The 23,864-nt window shown below is 37.4% G+C and overlaps 1 protein-coding gene across 1 annotated transcript; it reads left to right on the top strand.

The window, feature by feature from the left end:
* Window positions 1-1,660: 1,660 nt before the first annotated feature.
* smpdl3a (sphingomyelin phosphodiesterase acid like 3A) lies at window positions 1,661-10,529 on the top strand. The gene is made up of 8 exons (XM_085383279.1): window positions 1,661-1,839; window positions 2,425-2,638; window positions 5,532-5,676; window positions 6,140-6,236; window positions 6,753-6,916; window positions 7,048-7,228; window positions 7,475-7,599; window positions 8,857-10,529. Exons 1-8 carry the CDS (start codon window positions 1,752-1,754, stop codon window positions 9,169-9,171), a joined length of 1,329 nt encoding a protein of 442 aa, XP_085239405.1. The 5' UTR covers window positions 1,661-1,751; the 3' UTR covers window positions 9,172-10,529.
* The last annotated feature ends 13,335 nt before the right edge of the window (window positions 10,530-23,864 follow it).

Raw genomic sequence — 23,864 nt, 5'->3', positions numbered from 1 at the left:
TATTTCAGCCCACATTGAAAGTTCGGACTTCAAAGTTTTTAAATTTTAATTACAGGCCAGTATATCCAGAGTTATGATAATATATATAAGCCATGCTTTTTTCTAAATACTGGCGTCACATTTTTGTGTGTGTGTGTGTTTTAAGCCTTTTGTAAGGACAGCGCGAAAACAGTAAAGAAAGGAAAAAAAGCCACCTCTTTCCTATCGGTGGAAAAATGTACCATGTCGACCAATTAAAAAAAAGTCAACACGTGGGATTTGGTTGTTTAGGAAGAGGGAAAAGTTTTAGGAGTGACGGTAACGGCAGCAAGACAGAGCAAGCGAGTGAGAGAGAGAGAGAGAGAGAGAGTTTTTAGATGTGGGAGATTTGTGACATTTAGTGTGGAGTGTATACTTAGTGTGTTGTGTTGTCTTGTGTAGTTGTTCTGTTGTGTAGTCGTTGTTTTGTTTTGTGTGTCACTGAGGGCACTAATGAATGTCACAAAGGCACATTTGCAATGTAAACACTGTCACTAAGTAGAAAACCAGCAGAGTGATACACCTCCTGCTGTCAGGCCTGTAGGTTTATCCCTGTGCTGTTCTCCTCTGTCTTTTGGTGAACAGACTTTTTTTTTTTACTGGCACACATCATTTGTGGGGCATCTTATTGCAACACCTGATTGTTCTCTCACTTTAGTTTTAGTAATGTTTTTAAATGGTTGTACAAAATGGGAAAAAACGGCAGGTGTATTGGCTGCATTTTTAGATAAATAGTTGTATATGTTTACAAAATGTACAATTTATATTTGCATTTCAAGTTATAAAAATTGACTCAACATGTCTGTGTTTTTTTTACAGTAAAAAAAATACTACTAGGATTTTAAGTTCTCTGTGTGATTTCAGATCAGTAATACTAATGCAGTATGTCAGTGAAAAAACAAAACAACTAAATTCAGTTGAGCTGAAAAGAATGATACCAAACAAGGCAAGGGGGAAAAATAAAATGAAACAATTTGAGGGTGAAATACAAACGTAAACTCAAAAGGAGTCAAAAGTGGCCGGTTGTATTTCAGACCTCAGAGGGTTAATCCAACAAATCATGAAAAATTAGGTTTCAATTTTTGTTCAAGACAGTGCAGATTTCTGACATTTTGTGTAATTTAAGCATGTAACAATGATTTTTTTCTAACAAAAAGCAGTGGGAAACTTAATTTAGACTTGTGTTTGTAAATGAACCGTCCCATGTTGTGTAGCTTTCTGGATTTTATATTTATTGGGCTACATATTTAATATACAGGCTATACAGTACATAAGATCAAAACTCACATGTTTTGTGTAACTAAAGTGTATAATTATGTGAGCTACAGACAATAATTAAGTTATAGACTATATTTATATGAAAAACGTGTATACTTACTGCATTTGAATTATTTTAACCACATGTAACCACCTGCATAGGTGTTTGAAAAAAAAAGGCTTTGATTTTGCCACCCCATTTGATGTCTTTGCCACCCTCATGCCACCCTAAGAAAATTTCTCTAGATTCGCCCCTGAGTAAATGTACTTACATAACTATACAAGCACAAATCCTCCAGGAACTTGACTTTCATTTTCATAAGTTCCTTCCCCTGCGTCTTAAAACACGGAAGTCACGTGACCATTCAGTCGCTTTGCTTCCTGTTTACTTCGGGATAGGGGCAGTAACATCTGACAGCTAGCTTGTGTATATAAGCTATGTGTTTCCCGGTGCCGTCGGTTTTAACGCTCTGAAGATGTTGCGTTTGTGTTTTCTGCTGCTGTGTTACAGCGCGGCTCCGCTTACTGCGGCACCGACTGGAAGACGTTACCTGGCGAGCACAGGTGAGCGAGAGCCCCGAAAACCTCCACCGTTAGCGACTTTGCACTATTTATATCTTGTGTTACTCTCCAGGGACTCAAAAACTTATAGTCCTCTGAACTGTGCAACGCACAGCTTTTTTCTCTCTGATAGAATTCATGCAACAAAATAGAAAACATGAAATATAAAGGTGGGAATTTTCTTATCTTTCATTTAGACACAAGACATGGTGGGTTTGAATTTAGGGTGAATATTTGCAGTTAAAGTTATATATTATATATATTTGGTGAAAACTTTACAATTGAAGACTGCTATTAAGTTAATATACAGTATATATAAGCCTTGTAACTATGACCTCAGATACATTGAGCTCACAAATCAAAATAAAATAGTCACTGACGCTGACAGGGAAAGAAATGCTAGTCTGTAATTCTAGTATTGGATGGGCTTATTATTCTTCTCAATTAAATCAAGTGGTTTAAATTATTTTTTGCATTTACATTTTCATAAAAAAATAAAATAAAATAACTTTAAAAATCAAACAGATTTTTAATTTGGTTCCATTCTAATTTCTGTTTTTGTCATTCACAATCACTTCATCTGTCCAGGGAGGTTTTGGCACATCACAGACCTCCACCTGGACCCCTCCTACCACCTGACCCCAGACCCCAAGAAGGTTTGTTATTCCTCCAAAGGAGTTCCTGCCACCAATCCCGGCCTGTATGGAGACTTCCTGTGCGACTCACCTTTCCGCCTCATTGAGTCCGCCTTCACTAACATGGCATCGCTCACACAGCCAGAGGACTTCATCATTTGGACTGGGTTGGTACTCTGATGAGGGAGAGAGAGTCTTTATTTTAGCTTTAAAAGGCTTTGCTGTGTTGCCTTCATGCAAATTGTGGGTTAACACAGATTCTTTTTTTCAGACTTGTGATTTACAGATTATAGAAACCATAGAAGTGTTTTTGGATTGGTTTCACATCCCCATCCTACAGTGCAGCAGCAGTCATGTACTTCTGTGTGAAAGTATGTGATCTGTACTTTTTGGGCTAAAAGATTGAGGATGTTTGTTAGAAGAATTTTTTTACTGTTATATTAGTAATAGTAAAAACAGAGACGTTCGAGGTAGATCACAATTTTATATGGCCCATATTTTCTTTCTCAGATGTTGTAACAGCTCGTGTATATAGTGCCATTACCAATTCAAGATTTCAGTTCATCCCATATCTTGATTCATTTTCAAATAGTTGCAAAACTAAAGACATTTTTAGCTTCAGCTGTTCTTGACACATAAAATTAAGACTGATTATAACATTTTACTACTTAACATTACCGTAAGTTTAGTTCAGAGTATCTAAGAGTATGAAGACAACAGTACTCTCTTTATGGAAACTCAGACTCAGGGGAAAATATATTTGATCATATTTATATAGAAATCTTTCTATAATTGTAAAATGTGAATTTTAGAGCGTTACTGCAGTCTGTTTATTCATCAAAATCACCCAGTGTATCAACCTTGATATATTCAGTTTGCAGCGTGCTCGCAGATACTGAGTTTCATGTAATTATACATTTAAAACACTCCGCTTGTGAACAATCTCTTTTAAAGCCACAGCTTTGGAAACCCCAACAAAAAGTGGTGGTGGTGTCATGTTAGAACTACATGTTCTTAACAGTAAGTTAGTCTTCACCTCTTATATAGTTAGGAGCTCGAGGCTACAGGAACCATTTCCAGTTTAACCACTAGTTCCAGTCAACACAGTCGATTATCAGTCCTGTTCCTCAAACCTGAGATGTTTTTATGACACATTGCAAAACAGTGACAAATTTGTGACAGTAAACCCTTTTGCACAACCATCAGAATTAATAGAGATTTTAATGTTTAAGTTTATTTTTTTAATCTTCTTTGACTTGTCACCAGTACCTAGTAGTGGTTTGGAGAGTTAAAGAGGTGACATCATTATGTTTGTGATTAGTTCAGAATTTCCATTGTCAAAAGTTTTTCTGTAAGAAATACACCAACCATAGATGCCTTCATGCGACTCAACAGGAAAAGTATCACTTCCTGAGATGTTATCTGGCTCACATCTCATTAGAAAAACCCACAATTTGTTTTCCTTTTGTGGGTTTTTTTGTGAGCACCACATGGGCCTCATCCATCACGTGATCAGAATAGAGTGCTGTGAAAAGTGTTTGCCCTCTTCCTGATTTTATTTTTGGCGCATTTGTCACATTAGACACAAATAACCTGAGTAAACACAAAATGCAGTTTTTTAAATGATGATTTCATTAATTAAGGGAAACAAAGATGACCTAATAACTGGTTATGCCTTTACTGCAAGAACTGCAGTCAGATGTTTGTCATAAGTGGCAATAAGCCTTTCACATCACAGAGGAGGAATTTTGGCCCTCCCCGCTTTGCAGAATTGTTTTAATTCAGGTATATTGGAGCAAAAAAAAAAAAAAAAAAAGGTATATTGCAGCGTTTCCGGGTGTGAAAACAGAAACATGGCAATTACTTTTTAATAGATGTTTAATGAAGTTTGATTGTCACTTGAGCTAAAATGCTGAATCTTACAATTTTATTTTCTCATGAATAAATAAATAAGTGCAATTATTTCAGAGTGCCTACTGAAATAGTACTGAATAAAATCATGCAATCCCAGTCAAGCACTGAAGCTCCAGGTCTGAGAGATGAGCAGAAGTTATCTACTCACTGTCAAAAGTAGCATTAAAGGGAGCTCTGCATGCTTTATAAGAGGTTAAAATAATTAGAGTGAACCAATGTTCACTACACTGCGATAGTGACACAGGATAAGTAAGCGTAGTTGTAAGCGTCAGTGTCAGCAGAATTGCACTCATGCACCTTTTTAATAATCTGCAGCTAATCAGCTAAGCCAGGAATTCATAGGCTTATTAAACGTGCTTAAGAGAACGGCTTGGCACTTAAAACTTAAAAAGACTCCCTGGGGTGGAGGATTAAGTTACTGTGCAAGCAGATTTGTGCTTTATGCTGTTGTTATTGGGCTTTGCAGCACAAGTTTGCCATTTCACTTAATGGGGAATCCATTGTACAGAGGAATTTACAACATGTTTGCAATATTGGACAAGCCAAGCATGCTTGGAACATATTCCAATGTTATGTAGAGGGAATTTAGTCCTGTTAGGAAGTTGGTGGGTTTTCCAGATTTCTGCTGAAGAAATGATGACTGAGCTGCTCCCAGTGACTTTAACTCACTGCAGTTACTGTTCTCACATTTTAATCTTCATTACTGAAGCATTTTATTGTAATAAGCCAAAACAACACAAGCCATGTTGTTTTTTAATAACAGACAAATACTGAATTGTTTTCTCCACCTTAATTTTTCCTTTTTGAGGAGTTCTAATATCATAGTTTTGTCACTGCTGTCAGGAAAACTGTACGATTAGAAATAGATAACGTCAGTAGACAGTAGATTAAGACTAAATCAGTAGGAAATCAATGACCTGATCTCATTTTAAATATTCTGCTATCATGACTGATCATTCAGTTGCTCTGTATTTTTTTTAAGTAGCATTTTAAAAAAAGTTAAAAAGCAAAGGTTGATCACCATTCATTCAGATAATTTAAGCAACCAAATGTTGGGATCACCATGTGTCTAGATGTCTTATTTTACTTTGTCTGCATTTCACTGCAAATAAAGTGAAATAACTGGATTTTATTTTCCCCTTTCAGTGACAGCCCACCTCACGTCCCTCCAGATGAGCTCTCTACAGACATAGTCATCCAGGTCATCAGTAACATGACCCAGACCATCAGACAGCACTTCCCCAACCTGACAGTCTACCCTGCAGTTGGAAATCATGACTACTGGCCTCAGGTGACTTTATACAAGTAGACAGCAAGCAGTATCTCAAGCTTTACACGGAGAGCAGTGATGATTTTTGCTCCACTAATGTTCGTCTGATGCATCAGGTTCTGGGGATAAAATGAAAGTGTAACTTAAAAATGAGTTGCTGTATGAAGCATTTTAGTTTATGCTCCCATTTTTTTTGCAGAAGTAAATGAGGGAAGTTTTCTTATACAGACTATGAGCATGCTTTAACTCATTTATGTGGTTGGGTAACATCCATCAGTATTTTCAGTTTTCAAGGGTTTATTTTACAATAAGGCTCCATTTAATTTAACAGAAACACTGTGGTACAAGAATTACATGCATATAGCCCCAGTAATAACAGTGGGTGATACCAGCTGACGTATATGTGAGATGTCAGGTTGCATTTCACATTTTTAATAACCTACTTTTGGAATAACAATGTATCATTGCTCATCATTGTTCTTAGGACCAGATGCCAACCTCCACTAATGCCATCTACAAAGCTGCTGCCCAGTTCTGGAAACTCTGGCTGCATGATGACGCTCTGCTAACACTCTCACAAGGTACATCAGTCACCACATGTCAGACCAACAAATTCAAAACTTTTCTCTGCATTTTAAAGCTTCAACTCTTACTGCTGTACATTTAATGTAGCCTGACTTCTAAATGGGTAGGTACAGGGTATATATCAGCCCAAACTTCTGAGAACTGTAAAGTTCCCACATGAAGAAATGAGGAAGTTAGAAAACCACTGACCTTTGGCATGTGCTGATGAATACCCTTTGATCCAGCAAGTGTTGCAATTCAGGAAGTTAATGTAAAGTGCAACACGGTGTATGTAAAGGTTTGATGATGAATCAGTCAAGCTTTTTTGGGTAATTGCTCAGAAAATGTGAATGTAGTGGACTTCTCTCAAGCAAACCTTTGTTTGATTTGTGAAACAATCTGTGCAGTGAGCATGTGCAGTTGATTCTGTAAAACTGGAATAAAGCCATGCATAAAGCATGTTTTTCAAAAGCTCAGTGTGTGGCATGACGTTAGGTGTAGCCTTCATTTTGTTCCTTGTTCTGTTTTTGCAGGTGGTTTCTATTCACAGCTTGCTAAGCCTGGTTTGCGGGTTGTTAGTCTCAATACGATCCTTTACTATAGTCCCAATAATGTCACACAGAACATGACAGACCCTGCGGGGCAGTTTGAGTGGCTGGAAAAAACTTTGGAGAAAGCTGCTGAGAATCGCGAAAAGGTTTACAAGTTTCTACTGCAAACATTTTTTTGTCATATTAATCACCATAGTGATCATCATATTGATCTATATGAAAGATGCCGGATGGTTAAATATATCTGTGGTTAAATATGCCTTACTTTTCTCTGTAGGTGTACATCATAGGCCATGTGCCAGTCGGGTTCCTGCCCTTTGCCAGAAACATCACAGCTATAAGAGAGAACTATAACGAGAGGCTGGTCACCATCTTTAGGAAGTACAGTCATGTGATTGCAGGACATTTCTACGGACACACTCACAGAGACAGCATCATGGTGCTGCTGGACAAACAAGGTGTGAGAAAATATCAATCAGTTTCTTTAATAATGGAGTTTAATATGTTTCTTCCAAGTGCGGTATCACCTTTTTGTTTTTAAGCACTTGTCATTTTTAAAAATGTATCGCAAACCAGTTGTGAGCAAGCAAACTTCCTCTCTAGATAAAACGTGAAAAGACAGACAATCTGCTAACTTCCTTAATTAAGGAAAGGAATCACCGAAATTTTCTTATTTTGTTTTTCTCTTTTCTCTTTTTCTGTAGGTCAACCTGTGAATTCTCTATTTGTGTCACCGGCTGTTACACCGATCAAAAATCTTGCGGAGCTCTACTCCAATAACCCATCTTTCCGCATGTACTTGTACAACAACAAGGATTACACTATGCTGGTAAGGAGCTCTGGTCCTACTATCTGCTCATAACTCAATATCTTATTATTGTTCAGATTAAGCAAATGCCTTGGTTTTTAAAATGGTTTAAATATAAAACGAGCAAAGACGTATGCAAACATCTTTATGTGATAAAAGATTGTTGTGCACATTATTACAAAATCATGGCAGTTAGTCACCCATGAAAGTGTGGTTTAGTGATGTTTAGTAATGATGGATGTGGTAAAACTTATAGAAGGGTTGGGCCACCATCAGTTTAACTGCCAGAAATGCTGCTGATATATATTCAATAAATATACATTATTTGCAGACCAACCAAGGTTCATCTTGGACCTTAGATTTTTTTTATTGGCGTTCTAGTCATTAAATAAATGTGCAAAGACGTTTGGAGGTTTTAAAACAAAGAACAGGAAAAGGCCGTCAGCAGTCAGAAAAAACAAAGTATTCTGTCACTGCATATTGTAGCAATAACATTTCCCATTCATATAATTAAAAAAAGTCATAGTGTAAACCACAGGTGTCGAACTCCAGGCCTCGAGGGCCGGTGTCCTGCATGTTTTAGATGTGTCCTTGATCCAACACAGCTGATTTAAATGGCTAAATTATCACCTCAACATGTCTTGAAGTTCTCCAGAAGCCTGTTAATGAACTAATAATTTGATTCAGGTGTGTTGAAACATGGTGATATCTAAAACCTGCGGGACACCGGCCCTCGAGGCCTGGAGTTCGACACCCCTGGTGTAAACCATTAAAGGCAAAAAACAAAAATGTCCATCTGATATTCTGGAAACCATCAACTGAACACCTAAAGGCAGCGGTAACAATCGTAAAATCATTTGTTACATGAGCAATACATCTCTTAAACTAACAGATTGGCTGTGACAGGTTGGACAGATCAGTGGTACAGTTGGGAAAAGGACTTGCTATTTTGGGGACCAGTGAAATCCCGGGGAGTTTCACAATTAAAGCATAAAAACTTAAAAGGAAAGAGTGTAGGAATGCAAAAGAAAGCTGAAAACTGTTCAAGCTGGAAAGCAGATGACAAATTTAGGTCAAACTACAAAAGTCCCGCGCTCCAACACCTACTCTAACTTTTATCTCATTGCTCAAAAACAGAAGCCGAAGTCCTTCTTAATGATTTATCACGGTGTCAATCAGCACACAAAAAACTGTTTGTGGCATTCAAAAAGACTCAAAGACTTTTTTCTTTCTTCTCTTTCGCTCCCTTTTTTGGTGCCTTTCTCTTTCTCTCTGAAGGATATCTGGCAGTACTATTTGAATCTGACGGAAGCCAATGAGAAACAAAGATCAGACTGGACGCTTGAATATATCATGACTGAGGCTTTTGGACTGACTGACCTGCAGCCGCAAAGTTTACTCCAGCTGGGCCTGAGTTTTATGCTGCCGCAGACAAAAAGCTTTGATAAGTATTTTAACCACTTCATGGTCAGCTACAACGACAGCATCATCTGTGATGGAATATGTAAGGTCAGCCAGGTGTGTTCTGTGCTCTTTCTGGACCAGCTGTCCTACTCCAGATGTGTAACGGGAGATGAACGGACATCCACATGAAGGGTCTTTGAGTGATTTTTCTCAGGAGCCAATAAGACTTCAGTGTTTTTATGATTTCAGACATATTATATTTAAAAAAAAAAAAAGGGGGGAAATTCAGTGCACTGATTAAAGTCATAGTATAGCATATTTTAAATGATTTATCAATATTGAATTTTGATAATAGTATTCTGAAGTATTACATTTTGCAAACTAGATGAATGAAGTCAGAAAAAGGGAAGCACCATATAATGCCTATGCTGCTTAACATATATTTATATATTTCCCTAAAGAAATGCAGGGATAACTTTTTTTTAGGGATATTTTTTTCACCTATTTAATTGTATAAATCTGCAAACATATGCAGATGGGGTCAGGACCAAAAGGTGATAGTAGATAAATGACTGACAATACAGAAAATACAGTCATTCATACATAATGATGATACTGAATTGCTGGTGTCTCATGTCTGTAGTCTCTAAGAACAAAAAAAACCCTCAAACTCGTCTGTGTGTTTATTCTGAGAGGGTGGAGGACGTTAATTGTAGCTCCTAGCTCCATCATGCAAGTTTATTCCATGTAGTCCTTGCACTAATCGATTACAGCCAAACTTTGGATTAAATGCTGCCAAATGTCACCCATCACTTGAGTTTATTGTGTTGATTAATCATGCATACTTGAAATATTTCAGAGGAAAATTTAAATGAAATCCTTTAGATCTAAAGAAGGACAGCTCTGCTGTAAATGAGGAAAAAGATTCAGCTGTAGTCTTATGGAGATGTAAATCCAGCTTTTGTTGGCTTACGTTTATATTCTTCTATTAGCTACAACTGATTAGTCAAATCTGGTTTTGATGTATATGTTAGTGTACCAGGTCACCAAAAAAAACTTTAATTGCATAAACTATACAAATTGCTCCATACAGGAACATTAAAGACATTCAGTTTAGTCACAACTTTCATTAATAAAATCACAAGATTAACATAAGATTTAAAAGTTTGAAAATTATGTTTTTTTTGGGGTTTTTTAAATTTATTTTGTTAAACTTTTTGATTGTCTGACAAATTCTGACTATACAAGACTAAACCTGTCACATTATCCATTCCTTAATGTTGCATAAACCAGGAGTTTATTCTTCTATTGAAACGCATGCTTTAAATTTAATACCCTTAAAAGAACACCGAATTATAAAACATGTACAGTAAAAATGTACTGTAAGAGAAATGTATCTACCCTGGGTAAAATGCGCATGAATGATGGCATGTTGAGCTGCTGCTTCAGAATGGAATAGCACCAGATGACTTGTCTTGTTACATGTAAGAGAAAATCTTGATTTCCTTTTAATGATTATTTTTCTATTAAATAAAACCCTTTATTCAAAAGTTCCATTGACTCTATTGTCCTTGTTTTCACAGGCAGGTTAATAGAGTACTAGCTGTTGCAGTTAATGAAATAAAAAAGAAGCTGAGCTGCAACTTTTAAGAGTGGCTAACTTGGAAGTGACACTTAAACTTGTGCTGGCTAGTTCATCTCTGCAGGAGGGGCGCAGGAACGACGGCTAAGCCCGGATGACCTTCATACTCCCTCCCACCATTAGCCCATGATTTTATTCTTCTCTTGTTCAAACTTTCCAGAAACTCCTCTTGTTTCTCAGCCTCCACTTCAAGCATTTGCCCCTCTCTTCTTCTCACCACCCTCCCAACTCTTTTGTCCCTTTTCCTCCCTCCTCCAATGTTGATTACACCTCTGCTAAAGATTCACAGCACTTTTTTTTTTCAATCTGGGTTTTTCCTGGCTCAGATTGAGCCTTTGAGAGTAGACTACAATCAGTCTGTATACAATAAAAACAATGACTCTGTGTTACCTTATTTCACAGTAACATTTTTGAACTCCTGAGTAACTTTTTTAAGCTCCTCATAATTTCTCTTATATTCTGTCCGGAGTTTAGAAAATATTCTTGGGCAGTGAATGTGTACTCTGTGTTATTGTTAAACCTTTCCCCCTCATGTGCCTCTTTGCCATTATTATTCCTGACCAACCCCTGCCTCCCCCCACTCAGTGCCTGACAGGACGTAACCGTGGAGACAGAGTTGGTGGAGAGCATGGCGATGGAGAGGACTCCATTGCCACGGCAACATGAGTACAACTCCCAGTCCTGTGAATTCACTCTTTCAGTCACTTTTGTTGGCAGTTATTTAACTACTGAATTGCCAGGCTGATGAAGTCTGCAGTGGAGTATGCAACACTGTCTGAACTTAAGGCAACTAAAGGCGAGTTAAAATAGGAGATGATCTCTGAAGGGTTCAGTCAGTGGAATGAATTTCAATGAATTGGTGCGAGGTCACAAAATATATTCTTCTAAATTGCATTATTTATGTGTTGTACTTACCAAATTACATAATGTGTAAATTGCCAAACAATAAATAAATAAGATTCCCTCCACTGGGTATCAAAATGATCCCTAAGAGGAAGAAGAGAAATAGGAGACACCAAGAAAGCATGGAGCCAAGTACATCAGACTGTAGTCTGAGTCTCATAGTTTTGATTATAGTTCCCATAAGAGCCAAATTACTAGTTTGTGAAGGGAGTACTACACACTGCAATATGAAAGCTGTGTTTTCTTTTTTTAATGGCAACTTCTGTCATTGGAACAGCTTTTATTTTTCCCAAACAAAAATACTGCACAGCAGGAATGAGTCCTAAAATAATAATAACAATAATATCATTAAAACCAAAAAAATGAGTTGGTATTTCACAGTAGGCTGAATGATGTCGAAGTAAACTTTTTTTCACTGGGTTTTTTTGTTTTTGTTTTGTTAGATGTCTAAAATCAGGCCTGATTTCACATTTTGCTCTGCATCTGTAAGTAAAGATCAGCTGTTTAAGATAATCATGTAGCCATATTAATGCTTTAATTAGTAGAATTGTTGTTGCCACACTAACTTGCATTAGCCACTGGAGCAAAGGAATGAGGGCTGCTGAAAACCTTTGTTCTCCTTTGTAGGTTATTTCTAATTTCTGATTATAAACAAAATACTGATTTGATTCATTTCACTTTAAATAAAATCAAATACATAGGTATATATTTAAAGATATTATTTTTCAAAGTTACACACTAAGCATTGCATGTGTTTTACTATCTGGCTATGAAATAACACAAACATATATGTAAGATGAAGGTTTTGTGTGGCAAAATCACAATTATCAAACAAAAAAACCAATTTGTCTTTATAAGCATGCATCTTCCAAATAGAGATTGTGAAAGCAAAACTAATGAGGCTACAGAGTGAAAGAGGGATTCAATAGCTGAAAACACACAGTGGTGCAACTAAGCTGGTTGGCTGGTTGGTGGACTGTCTGTCTTCTTAAATGACTGTCTGTTTGGCTAGCTGTCCCTTTGGCTGACTGACCCACATGTTCAGGTTTGCATACATTTCTGCTTTAGTTCCAGTTGGCTGGCTGGTGGAGGCCCACAATCAGTTAATCTGAGGATTACTGTCAGGACAGTACAGCCATCCAACTGCCCTCTCCTGGGGAGCTGGAATCTCTCTGGGTTTATGTGTGTATGGTTCAGATCACCATTACCCTTCAGGTTTCCAAATCACTTAATCCCTTTTAACATGTTTGGGTTTTAAATGCTGTCTTTCTCTTTACAACCAGAGATCCCCCATTTGATTTTAATGGTTGCAGATTTAGTTCTGTTGCATTATACTTGCTGCAGATTACTCTGGTGGTTGGTGATTTTGCTGGAGGAGAGTAAATCAGCACAATAGATCTAAGCAACATTTTCTAGTTAGCTATTTAATTGAAGTTTTGCTAATCAGTTGAAGCCACATTGTTTGTTCTTAGTGTCTTCTAGTAATGTTAAGAACAACACAAACTCTAGTGATCTAAGGACAGATGTATGAATATGTGTAACCTGCCTGTGCCAAACCTATCATTTTGGGGTATTGGATAGTAAAGAAAACATAATTAAGATACCTATTAGCCCTTTTTTACATGCCTTCAGTGGACTTCAAGCCTAACAGTGTGCACTCAAGATAGAAGAAATTAATATTTTTTATAGTGTTGTGTAATTTAACATGATTTTTTCCAGCAATATTTTTCTTTTAGTTTTACCCTAAATATGGTAATTATGATACTTACATACTATGCAGCCTAATGAAATAACAATGTCCAATATTTATCGGGCAAACCACTTGGTCTCTTAGTTGTCTATGGAGCCCTGGTTTTGACCTTGCTGCCTTAGTGCTTTGAGATTTGAGCATCCTTTTAGCTCAAGTCCAAGGTCAGGGGTGGACGGAGACCTCAGGCTACCTCCTCCTTTCTGGTCTTTAATCCTTTTTGGTAAACCAGCTGTCTGGACTAAAAGTGATTAGTCCTGTTTAGATGCAGTTCTACTTAGTAAGTCTGTCAACAACTGTTATGCCGTATTATCAGTCACTCCATCAATTCTTCTTCTATATCAAGTGAAGCTGCTGAAACAATAATTTTTGCATTACTTTATTATTATAAATGCTCTATTCTTGTACTTAAAACTAAATACTCTGCCTACATTGGCCTCATGATTGTGAGTGTATTTTGATTGATTGATGCTGATGTAGCACTGATCTTATTAACAGTAAGACTAAGAAAAGTCTCAATCTGTTCTCTTTAAAGGTTTGGATAAGTAATGAAACCTCTCTCCTTATTTGATTCTGTGAACTATGAAAACTTTTTTTGTTCTTTTGAAACATCAAAAGGTAAAATAGGAAGACATCATTTTATGTGTGCTCAACTGCATAAAAAAGTTTTATATTTACTGTAAAACTTCAGATTAAATGCTACTTTAAGTATACATTTTCCACCAAAAAAGCCACAGTTGAAAGTGTGCTAAACACAATGCTTCTTTCATAGTTCTGGTCCCCAGTGTGATATTCTCTCACACTCAAATCTCACACAGTCGATAATGGCCAGAGAGAGACAGAGACAAAGAAATGGGGGGTCTTAGTCTCATGCTTCAGTAGTAATTTGTCAGCGGGCATGAATGGGCTCCTTCATCAGTGATGGGGAGAGCAACAAGCAATCCAAGGGTAGTGTATGTATATACGTGCATGTGTGGTGCACATGCGTGTACGCTAGTGGGGGTCCAGTCTCAGATTGGAGTTTGTGCTACACTTCTTGTAGTCAGATCCTTTGTATGGGACCACCATAGGGTGTTCCCCCAGCAGCCAATCGGGCTCCACAGAACACATTACTTCACTCTGATGGCAGCCGAGCCAAGTTGGGCCAGCATCCACCCAAATAAAGGCTAATTTAGAGAGAGCATGAAAAAAGACCCGGAGAAGAAAAGGACTAAACTGGAAATACAAATATGACTTCTGAACACTGAATTTTTTTAATGAATACATTTCTTTCTGACTTTGATTATACAGGGAGTGCAGAATTATTAGGCAAGTTGTATTTTTGAGGAATAATTTTATTATTGAACAACAACCATGTTCTCAATGAACCCAAAAAACTCATTAATATCAAAGTTGAATGTTTTTGGAAGTAGTTTTTAGTTTTAGCTATTTTAGGGGGATATCTGTGTGTGCAGGTGACGATTACTGTGCATAATTATTAGGCAACTTAACAAAAAACAAATATATACCCATTTCAAGTATTTATTTTTACCAGTGAAACCAATATAACATCTCCACATTCACAGATATACATTTCTGACATTCAAAAACAAAACAAAAACAAATCAGCGACCAATATAGCCACCTTTCTTTGCAAGGACACTCAAAAGCCTGCCATCCATGGATTCTGTCAGTGTTTTGATCTGTTCACCATCAACATTGCGTGCAGCAGCAACCACAGCCTCCCAGACACTGTTCAGAGAGGTGTACTGTTTTCCCTCCTTGTAAATCTCACATTTGATGATGGACCACAGGTTCTCAATGGGGTTCAGATCAGGTGAACAAGGTGGCCATGTCATTAGTTTTTCTTCTTTTATACCCTTTCTTGCCAGCCACGCTGTGGAGTACTTGGACGCGTGTGATGGAGCATTGTCCTGCATGAAAATCATGTTTTTCTTGAAGGATGCAGACTTCTTCCTGTACCACTGCTTGAAGAAGGTGTCTTCCAGAAACTGGCAGTAGGACTGGGAGTTGAGCTTGACTCCATCCTCAACCCGAAAAAGCCCCACAAGCTCATCTTTGATGATACCAGCCCAAACCAGTACTCCACCTCCACCTTGCTGGCGTCTGAGTCGGACTGGAGCTCTCTGCCCTTTACCAATCCAGCCACGGGCCCATCCATCTGGCCCATCAAGACTCACTCTCATGTCATCAGTCCATAAAACCTTAGAAAAACCAGTCTTGAGATATTTCTTGGCCCAGTCTTGACGTTTCAGCTTGTGTGTCTTGTTCAGTGGTGGTCGTCTTTCAGCCTTTCTTACCTTGGCCATGTCTCTGAGTATTGCACACCTTGTGCTTTTGGGCACTCCAGTGATGTTGCAGCTCTGAAATATGGCCAAACTGATGGCAAGTGGCATCTTGGCAGCTGCACGCTTGACTTTTCTCAGTTCATGGGCAGTTATTTTGCGCCTTGGTTTTTCCACACGCTTCTTGCGACCCTGTTGACTATTTTGAATGAAACGCTTGATTGTTCGATGATCACGCTTCAGAAGCTTTGCAATTTTGAGACTGCTGCATCCCTCTGCAAGATATCTCACTGTTTTTGACTTTTCTGAGCCTGTCAAGTCCTTCTTTTGACCCATTTTGCCAAAGGAAAGGAAGTTGCCTAATAATTATGCACACCTGATATAGGGTGTTGATGTCATTAGACCACACCCCTTCTCATTACAGAGATGCACATCACCTAATATGCTTAATTGGTAGTAGGCTTTCGAGCCTATACAGCTTGGAGTAAGACAACATGCATGAAGAGGATGATGTGGACAAAATACTCATTTGCCTAATAATTCTGCACTCCCTGTACTTGCCTGTGATACATAGGTAGTGCCCGTCCGCTTAAGCTGTTGAGTTATTGGTTTGGTTTGGTTGTCTGTGTGTTTGTTACCTGATTAAATCAAAACATTCTTAACAGATTTGCACGAAAAATCAAGTTGTGGTTTTGTCCAGTTTATAAAGGATTATCATTTGTAGGTAATCTGTATCTGGTTTCAGCAAATTTTTGATTGTTTCTCTCCCAGTTTGAGACAACTTTAAACAAATAAAAAAATAAAATAAAAGGATATTTTGCATCACCAAAAATATCAAATGAATCCAAATGCAGAAAGGCCTCTAGACCCAGTATTTTTTATTTAGCATTTCAATGCACACTCTGTGAGTATAAAGCAGGCAGAGTCTAGGAAGTAAACAGCGTTACAAACAAACGCATTAGTTTAGTGATACATCAAAGAAACATGCAAAATTAGTTTAATGATAATCCTTTAATGGCAACTGGAAAAGGCTCATCCATTTATCTCAGATTTCCATATATCCTTTTTCTACATATATTCAGCAACATGAATAACATTTTCCATTGGGTTGCTTTATGTGTTGCAAACCTTTATTAAATGTTTGACCACTGTGTCCCTACTGAGATTCAGTAACAATTCAACTCTGATGATATCCCTGTGTTGATTTGGGCGATGGCAAATTAGATTTTCCCCTAAATGTCAGTGTATTCATGTGAGATAGTTTGATGTAAAACAAAATGTTTTACTTTATTACTAAAAAGAAGCAGAGACTATAAGACTTTCACTGTATAACAGGAGCTACGCCAGTTAACAAAGAAGCCTTTCTCAAACTTTGGCGCCGCTGTATTGTAAGGCTAAAACCTGGCTGTGTTTCTGTATGCATGTGTGTGTGGATGTGCGTGTACACAGTGTGCGCATTTTCAGTATGAATGAGCTGGAAGGAGGCCAGCTATTGACAACTGCATGGCTGAGACTACACTTCCAATTAAAATTTCACCTAGTAACCAGAGTTGTACATTTCCCACTAGAGTAGAGCTATTGTACAAGAAAACAAAGGTCTCACTATTGTGCTGGTGATGAATTTATGAATGGCAACAAAGGATCGTGGCCACTGGAAATAAAAGAGTGTCATTATAACAGTGTTATGAAATTTGTCACTGCATGTGTTACAGGCTGTAAGAAGTTGTAGATGTTTAAAAGTGACCAATAAACGTCTGTCAGAATGAAGCAGCAGGAAAAAAAAAACACTTTAATATTTATTTCCCACTTTTTTTTAGACAAATCAAGAAGCAATGGTGACACTTAATTCTGCCTCAACTTACATTGACTATACAATTTTATTTTTCTTCTATTCTTTTATTCTTTATCTGCACTCTATCATACTCTGGAGCTTTAAGTCATATAACCCAATCTTCAGGTCTGATAACCACCTCTTATTACCTGATGATACCTGATTTTTTTAGCTTTTGTTTAATATGCCTCTAATCATAAACAATAACCAGTGGATAGAAAGGGAAGTTCACACAGAAGCCCTCCAGTGCAAAATGGAGGGCTTCTGAACAGAAGCTAAGTCAACAGATATGCTCATGTGTTCCCGAACTAGGGAGGAAGTAACTCTGACTATACCAGAGTATAGCATTAAACCAGGATTAAACTTGTTAACAGACAGCGGGTGATTTACTGCCATACTGAATGAAAGTGGACCGATGTATAACATGGTCAAGTAATAACATTTGCCTCTTTAATGTTCATATTTTCCATTTTTTATAGTTCTACTGACCCGTTCCAACTTTTTGTATATGTGTAAAAACCAAACACATTAGCTAAATTGATGGTTGTAGCTTATGCCTATAAAACTATCTATGAACATATAAAATCAAAATATATCAAGTTAATGAAAGGTAACCATAAATGTAAAAGATTATGAATAAACGATTAACCCTCTGAAGTGAACATAAAAAGACATCTAAGTCTTATAACAATTCAGACCTCAGTTTCTGTGGAAAATTAGATCTAACAAACTAGAAGGTTTACTTCCCATTTAACCCCTATTTTAACCCAAATGTTGTCTCACCTGCACCTGCAAACTACTAGACAGTCAGGCTTCAAGTATCAAGCCAGCTATTTAACACTGCTGGTGTAATCATGACCACATTATTAAAATACAAATAATGCTGAAGCAAACAACTTCCATGTCTTCTTTCTCGCTCTCTCTTTTAAACAAAGACTTTTATTCAAATAGAAATGCAGGTACATTTAAAATGCATTAGAAACTAAGCAAGGTAAACAATTTTAATAAAATCCTTTAGAAAAATGATATTGCCAAGCAAATAAAGTGGGTTGTTACAGATACAATATAAACATGATATATAAATTCAAATTCAAATTCAAATTTTATTTGTCACGTACACAGTCATACACAGTACGATATGTAGTGAAATGCTTGGACAACTGCTCGTGACCTAAAGAAAACAAAAAAAGGAAAAGGCTATGAATAAGATAGGAAATAAATATGAAAAATTAAAAAGGGTAAATTTAACTAGGAAGGAATAGAATATAAATTAAGGTTAAAAATGAAATAACTGTACAACACAAATTAGAATGAAGGGCAAATTTAACTGGGAAGAATAAGATAAAGATAAATATATAAATTAAAGTTGAAAATAAAATAACTGTACAACAAAATACACAATACACAATATAGAACTATATAAGAATATAGGCTGCTGCTTTATGATTGAACTTACATGGTTAATATGCACTAAAGTGAAGTGTGTAGTTTCTGTTCTCCACACTGTCAGTGTTTATCTAGCTTAAAAACCTGAGAATTAAAAAGTAAGTTGTCATATGTGTCCCTCCGAACAGGGAACAGATGTGATGTTTGGTGCTGTATTTCTACAAAAGTGTTATCTGCAGCAGATGTGTGTGTGTGTGTGTGTGTGTGTGTGTGTGTGTGTGTGTGTGTGTGTGTGTGTGTGTGTGTGTGTGTGTGTGCTGGTTTCTTTCCTATAAACTGCACCTATCACCCTTTCCCTTCTCCACAGCAGGTGATTGAATGCAGCTGATATCATCTGCTCATCGCATGAGTAATGTGTTAGACAGTTGAGCTCAGGAATCCACAGCTGTCTTCAGAGGAAGTGTCATTTTTCCTTTGCTGAACTGCTGCAGATATAAGAACAGATCTGATTGCGTAGTTCAGTCTATTCTAATATCTGCAATCTAACATTGAGCACACGAGTGTGTCTGGCTTTTCTAGCTGTTTCTTACTGAAGTGGAGAAAGCAGTTATTGGAAACCTTTTTTTTCTCTTTGGTCACCTTTTGTGATTAAATATTTCATTCAAATATTTCAGCACTTGCACACTTGGGTTACTGCAGCAATCCTTTTTGTTATCCTCTCATTCTACCCTTTTATTTAGCTCAGTAATACGTTATTAAACCGCACATTAAGGCCTTGTAATATTTTAGTGGGAACCTATTGCTGCAAGTTGAGCATGTCTGCTGCTTTTTAACCAGACCTGCTGTATTGCACCTATAATTTGCTAAGGGGGAGAGGTTAAACTGACTAGTAAATGCCTAATCTCATCTCCTTCCACAATCCAGTCCATCCCATCTCATTCCATCTATTCTTCCCTCTTTCCAGGACTCCCCGAGGATCTTCCCGCCCTCATCCAGCTCTGTCTGCTCTGTTTGCAGGGTCAGTGGGTTTGCCTACAGAGAGGTTTGGACAGGAGGAGAGGGATAAAGGGGTGTGGCATGTTGACAAGTGTCTTTGATCACCGTGGGGGTTACAATCCAGTTTATTCCACCTGATCAACACTGTCTTGACCTTGTGGTCCCACACCCAGCAGAGGAGCAACTGAATCTGGGGCTCAGGGGAGGGGCAAAGGGAAACCACCAGATTTTCCCTTTTCCCATCTTAACTGTCCAGACTTTGTTTTCCTGGGGTCATTCTGGAACTTTTATAAATATTAATACAAATAATAACACCTTAGCTGTAATCCATTGTCATTTTAAGATTTGATATATGGGATAAAACAGTGCTTGAATAGTACTAAATGACTCATTATGAAATGTGTTATCCTTGAATTACCTTGAATAAACAGCATTAACAAAATCTTAACAAAATGCAGCAAAAGTCAAACTCAAAACGAGCATCAATCACTAATTTTCTTCCTTGTCCTAATTACATTTCAATGTTTCTCATTTGTCTGCATGCTGTCAAAGCAAATGACTTCTGGACTTTTGCACAGCATCCATCTGTACCACTAAAATATTTTAAAATGTATTTATACATTCTTATTTAAATTTAAATGTGTAAAAGATTGTTTTTGATTGAAAATATGTGAAAAAGAAATTACTCAGGTGTTTAAAATCACAACACTTGTGGCACTCACGTTGTACCAGCAAGTTCATTAAATGTACGCTTGCTGCCATCTGCTGTTGCTCCAGTCAGTCTTTTTCTTTTCTTTTTTCTTTTTCTTTAATGCATCAGAAAATCAACATTTTGATTATGCTTCTAGAACTAAAGAATCTTTGATAACTGCCTGACATTTTCGCTATGAAATTAAAAAAAATCCTAGTTCATATGGTGTTTAGTGTTATTATTGGTAATACATTTTCGTAAACTGCAAATATATAGTCTATCAATAAACCCCGTCATTGAAACTGGTCCACACTAGAAAAGAGTTCACAGAACTCTAAATGTTGTTTATGTCTAGAATTTGCTAAATCTTTTTTCTTTAGTTCCAGTAAGGATTTTACAGAATTGAATTAGGTCCTATTGACCACCAGAGGGCGCCAAAGCGCCATAAAAGACTACATGTTCAGTAGACGGTTTTCTGTGATTTCAGGAAAACACAAAGTAAGTAAGTAAATATCTTCAAAGCAAGAGTGTTTTCCAGGTAAATGTCAGAGGATACGTACCCATCTGTAATTATCTGGTGCTGGTTTCAGTCACATGGATAGTGTTTGGTTTGTTTGTGTTCCAGAAATGAAATATCTCAAGCTTCAAATGCCATATCACAACGTTTAGCACTTTCCCTTTTGCAAAACCCTTTGCAATCCTCTGGTGCATCCCCCAATTTAACATCTATGTGCAGATATAAATAAATCTAAAATGACATAGAGCAGTTCCAAGAATCATTGAGATGCCAAAGCAAACAAATGCTGTACAACATAAATTGATGTCTTTACATTTGTCTTCTGTCTGTCTTTGTCCGACATTTAAAAAGAAAAGGCAGGACATTCACCTGCAGGGTCAGTAGAGCAATAGAATCCTTGGTCAGCTGAAACGTGAAAACATTTGTTTTTCCATTTTGTTAATTAGCTATTTGGTCCTTGGAGACTAAAAGGCAAATCAAGTCTGAAAATAGCAGCTGGGCCTTTGGAAACCAGAGGTAATGTCTAATGCCTGTCCTCAATACATTCAATTTGCTCTTATACCAACCCATTAGAGCTGAGGGCAATCACTGCAACCCCATCGCTTCCCCTGGGAGCCTGTTACTTGCTCAGTACTCCCCCAACCATCCATAAAGGATTTGCCCCTGTAACCATCCCCAGTAACATGGTACCTTCCAATCATTGCTTTGTATGTACCTTCCAATGCACACTTTAGACAGCAGGTGCATGAGTGATGTGGCAATATTGTAGCATAAAAAGTGTAAAAAAGAAAAAGTAAGCCAAGAGGTGGCACGGCTGAGAACTCTCCTGCAGAGCATCATAACATACTTGGACCTGTTTTGTTGTGAGTGGGTGGCCATTTCATTTGTGCTAATTCAGGAGGAAATGTGCTCTCTGAAAGATGAATTTTTCACTTAAAGGCTTAAAAGACCTATTTGCATTTCTAAATGTTTTTTTTTTCTACATGCATTTCCTCTCATAGTGGCAGCATCTGAACTGAAGTGTTCAAAGATAAAACGAGGGTGTGAGAAAATAGAACCACAACTTTAACAATGTAAGTTTACACAGTTCACTTCTGACAGATGTGTGCATTTACGCCATCTGCTAAATTCTCTTGAATTTATTATAAGCAGCAAAACTGAGTTCCATCTAGAGCCATGAAGTGGCTCTTTTGGTTTCAACCATTTAAATCCAGGTCTCTCCAAGCGCAGCCTCTGGGGAGGGAGGCCAGCGACATTGACAAGCCATATCAAGTCATATTCTGGCTTTCTACAGTCATCACAACTTTTGAAAACCCATAATTAAAATGCACAACCTTATAAAAACACAAGCACGGATGGTCTAAACTTGTAAAATTACATCAAAGCATGAAAGTGGTGCATATGGATGTGATGCTTTGCTGATTTGCCGACTTCAGATTCAACATATGCAAAAGTCATCTGACAAGAACTTAGGGGATTTTGTGTATGTGCATGTGTTTGTGTGTGTGGGAGAGAGTTATGTTTACTCTTGCCAAAACCACACAGGCTCTGCTTTTGCAGGTGTAGTTCTTCAACAAGGAAACAAAAAAATGTCACTATTGATTTTTAAAAATCAAGTAAAAATTAAGTAGAAGAAAGACTCTAAGTGCATCCCCCCCCCCTCTACTCTCTACTTGTTTCATGTGTTGCATTTTTGTCATGACTGTGCTGCTTTTGCAGGCAGCAGCAGAGGTGACTGGGCTGCGCACTCGACCGTGTGCAGTGACACACTAAACCGGCAGAGAGACAAGCAGGCAGATACAATAGAAATTAATTCAGCTTGTTAAAGTGCAGCTGTCTGGTCAGCACTGAGCAGGTGTCACCCCTGTCATCCCCCACCCAACTTCACTCTCCACATTCATCTATTCATTTGCACTCCCCTTCCCCCATACAACCCTCTAGCTTGCTATTATAACTATCAACAGCATTTCAGTCATAAAACAACAAACAGCCATGTACTATACGACCTGTTTTACTACACAAGTAATAAATAAGTAACATAATAATTCATAATTTGTCCATTCTTGCATCTTTCTAACTAACACCTTCCTCTTTCCCTTCGTCCAGCTCCTTGTTGCTTTATTCTAGTGTGAGACCTCCCCCAGGCAGACATGAACCTACAAAAGAATATGTTAAAAACCGACTAAAACAAGCTGTTATGTGAGTGATATTTTGAGTTAATGAGGCAGTTGATGGTGCCATAAATTCTTCTGCAGGAAGAATTTAATGCATTTCATGTACGATGGCAGAAAAAAGCCAGGAATGATCTGAACAAAAGGGGAAATGAATTACTGAACTCATGCTTAGAAGCTGAGGTTGTTTCGGTGGAAAAGTCTGCTGTTTGCATTCATGTCGCCAGTTTTAGCAGTGATCTCTTCCCTTATCCTCATGACACTAACAGATTTTATATTTGATGCACTGTCATTCTTATTTTCTGCCGTAGATAACACATAACTCTAAAATGCAAAAAAACAGGTTCACTCTACAAATTCAAACTGAGCAGATGGGAGGGTTTGTAGGTCAATTCTTTGATGTTTTGGGGGAATTTAAATAACCCATGGACGAGGTTACATTCTTCCAAATAGCATTTAATGAGCGAATGCATATTTTATTTAAGACATTTAATAAATTACCTTAAAACTTGCACTGATTTCACATGAAATGTAAATGAAATATCAAACACTTTAAGTATTTTTTTTAATAAAAAGTGTTTAGAAAGCTTTAGAACATATGTGATATACAGTATGGAGATAAAAATGTACAGAAAACACAGACAAACAAGAACCCAGGACAGGATGGCTTTGTGACAGGACAGATTTTAATTCAGTGAAGTCTTCATTATGAT

Source organism: Rhamphochromis longiceps, linkage group LG15 (genome assembly GCF_057381845.1).
Source record: "Rhamphochromis longiceps isolate RC_006_pf linkage group LG15, R_longiceps_female_GT1.1, whole genome shotgun sequence".
Classification (NCBI taxonomy): domain Eukaryota; kingdom Metazoa; phylum Chordata; class Actinopteri; order Cichliformes; family Cichlidae; genus Rhamphochromis; species Rhamphochromis longiceps.
The sequence above is the reverse complement of the archived record's forward strand: the minus strand, read 5'-3'. Positions and strand labels throughout refer to the sequence as shown.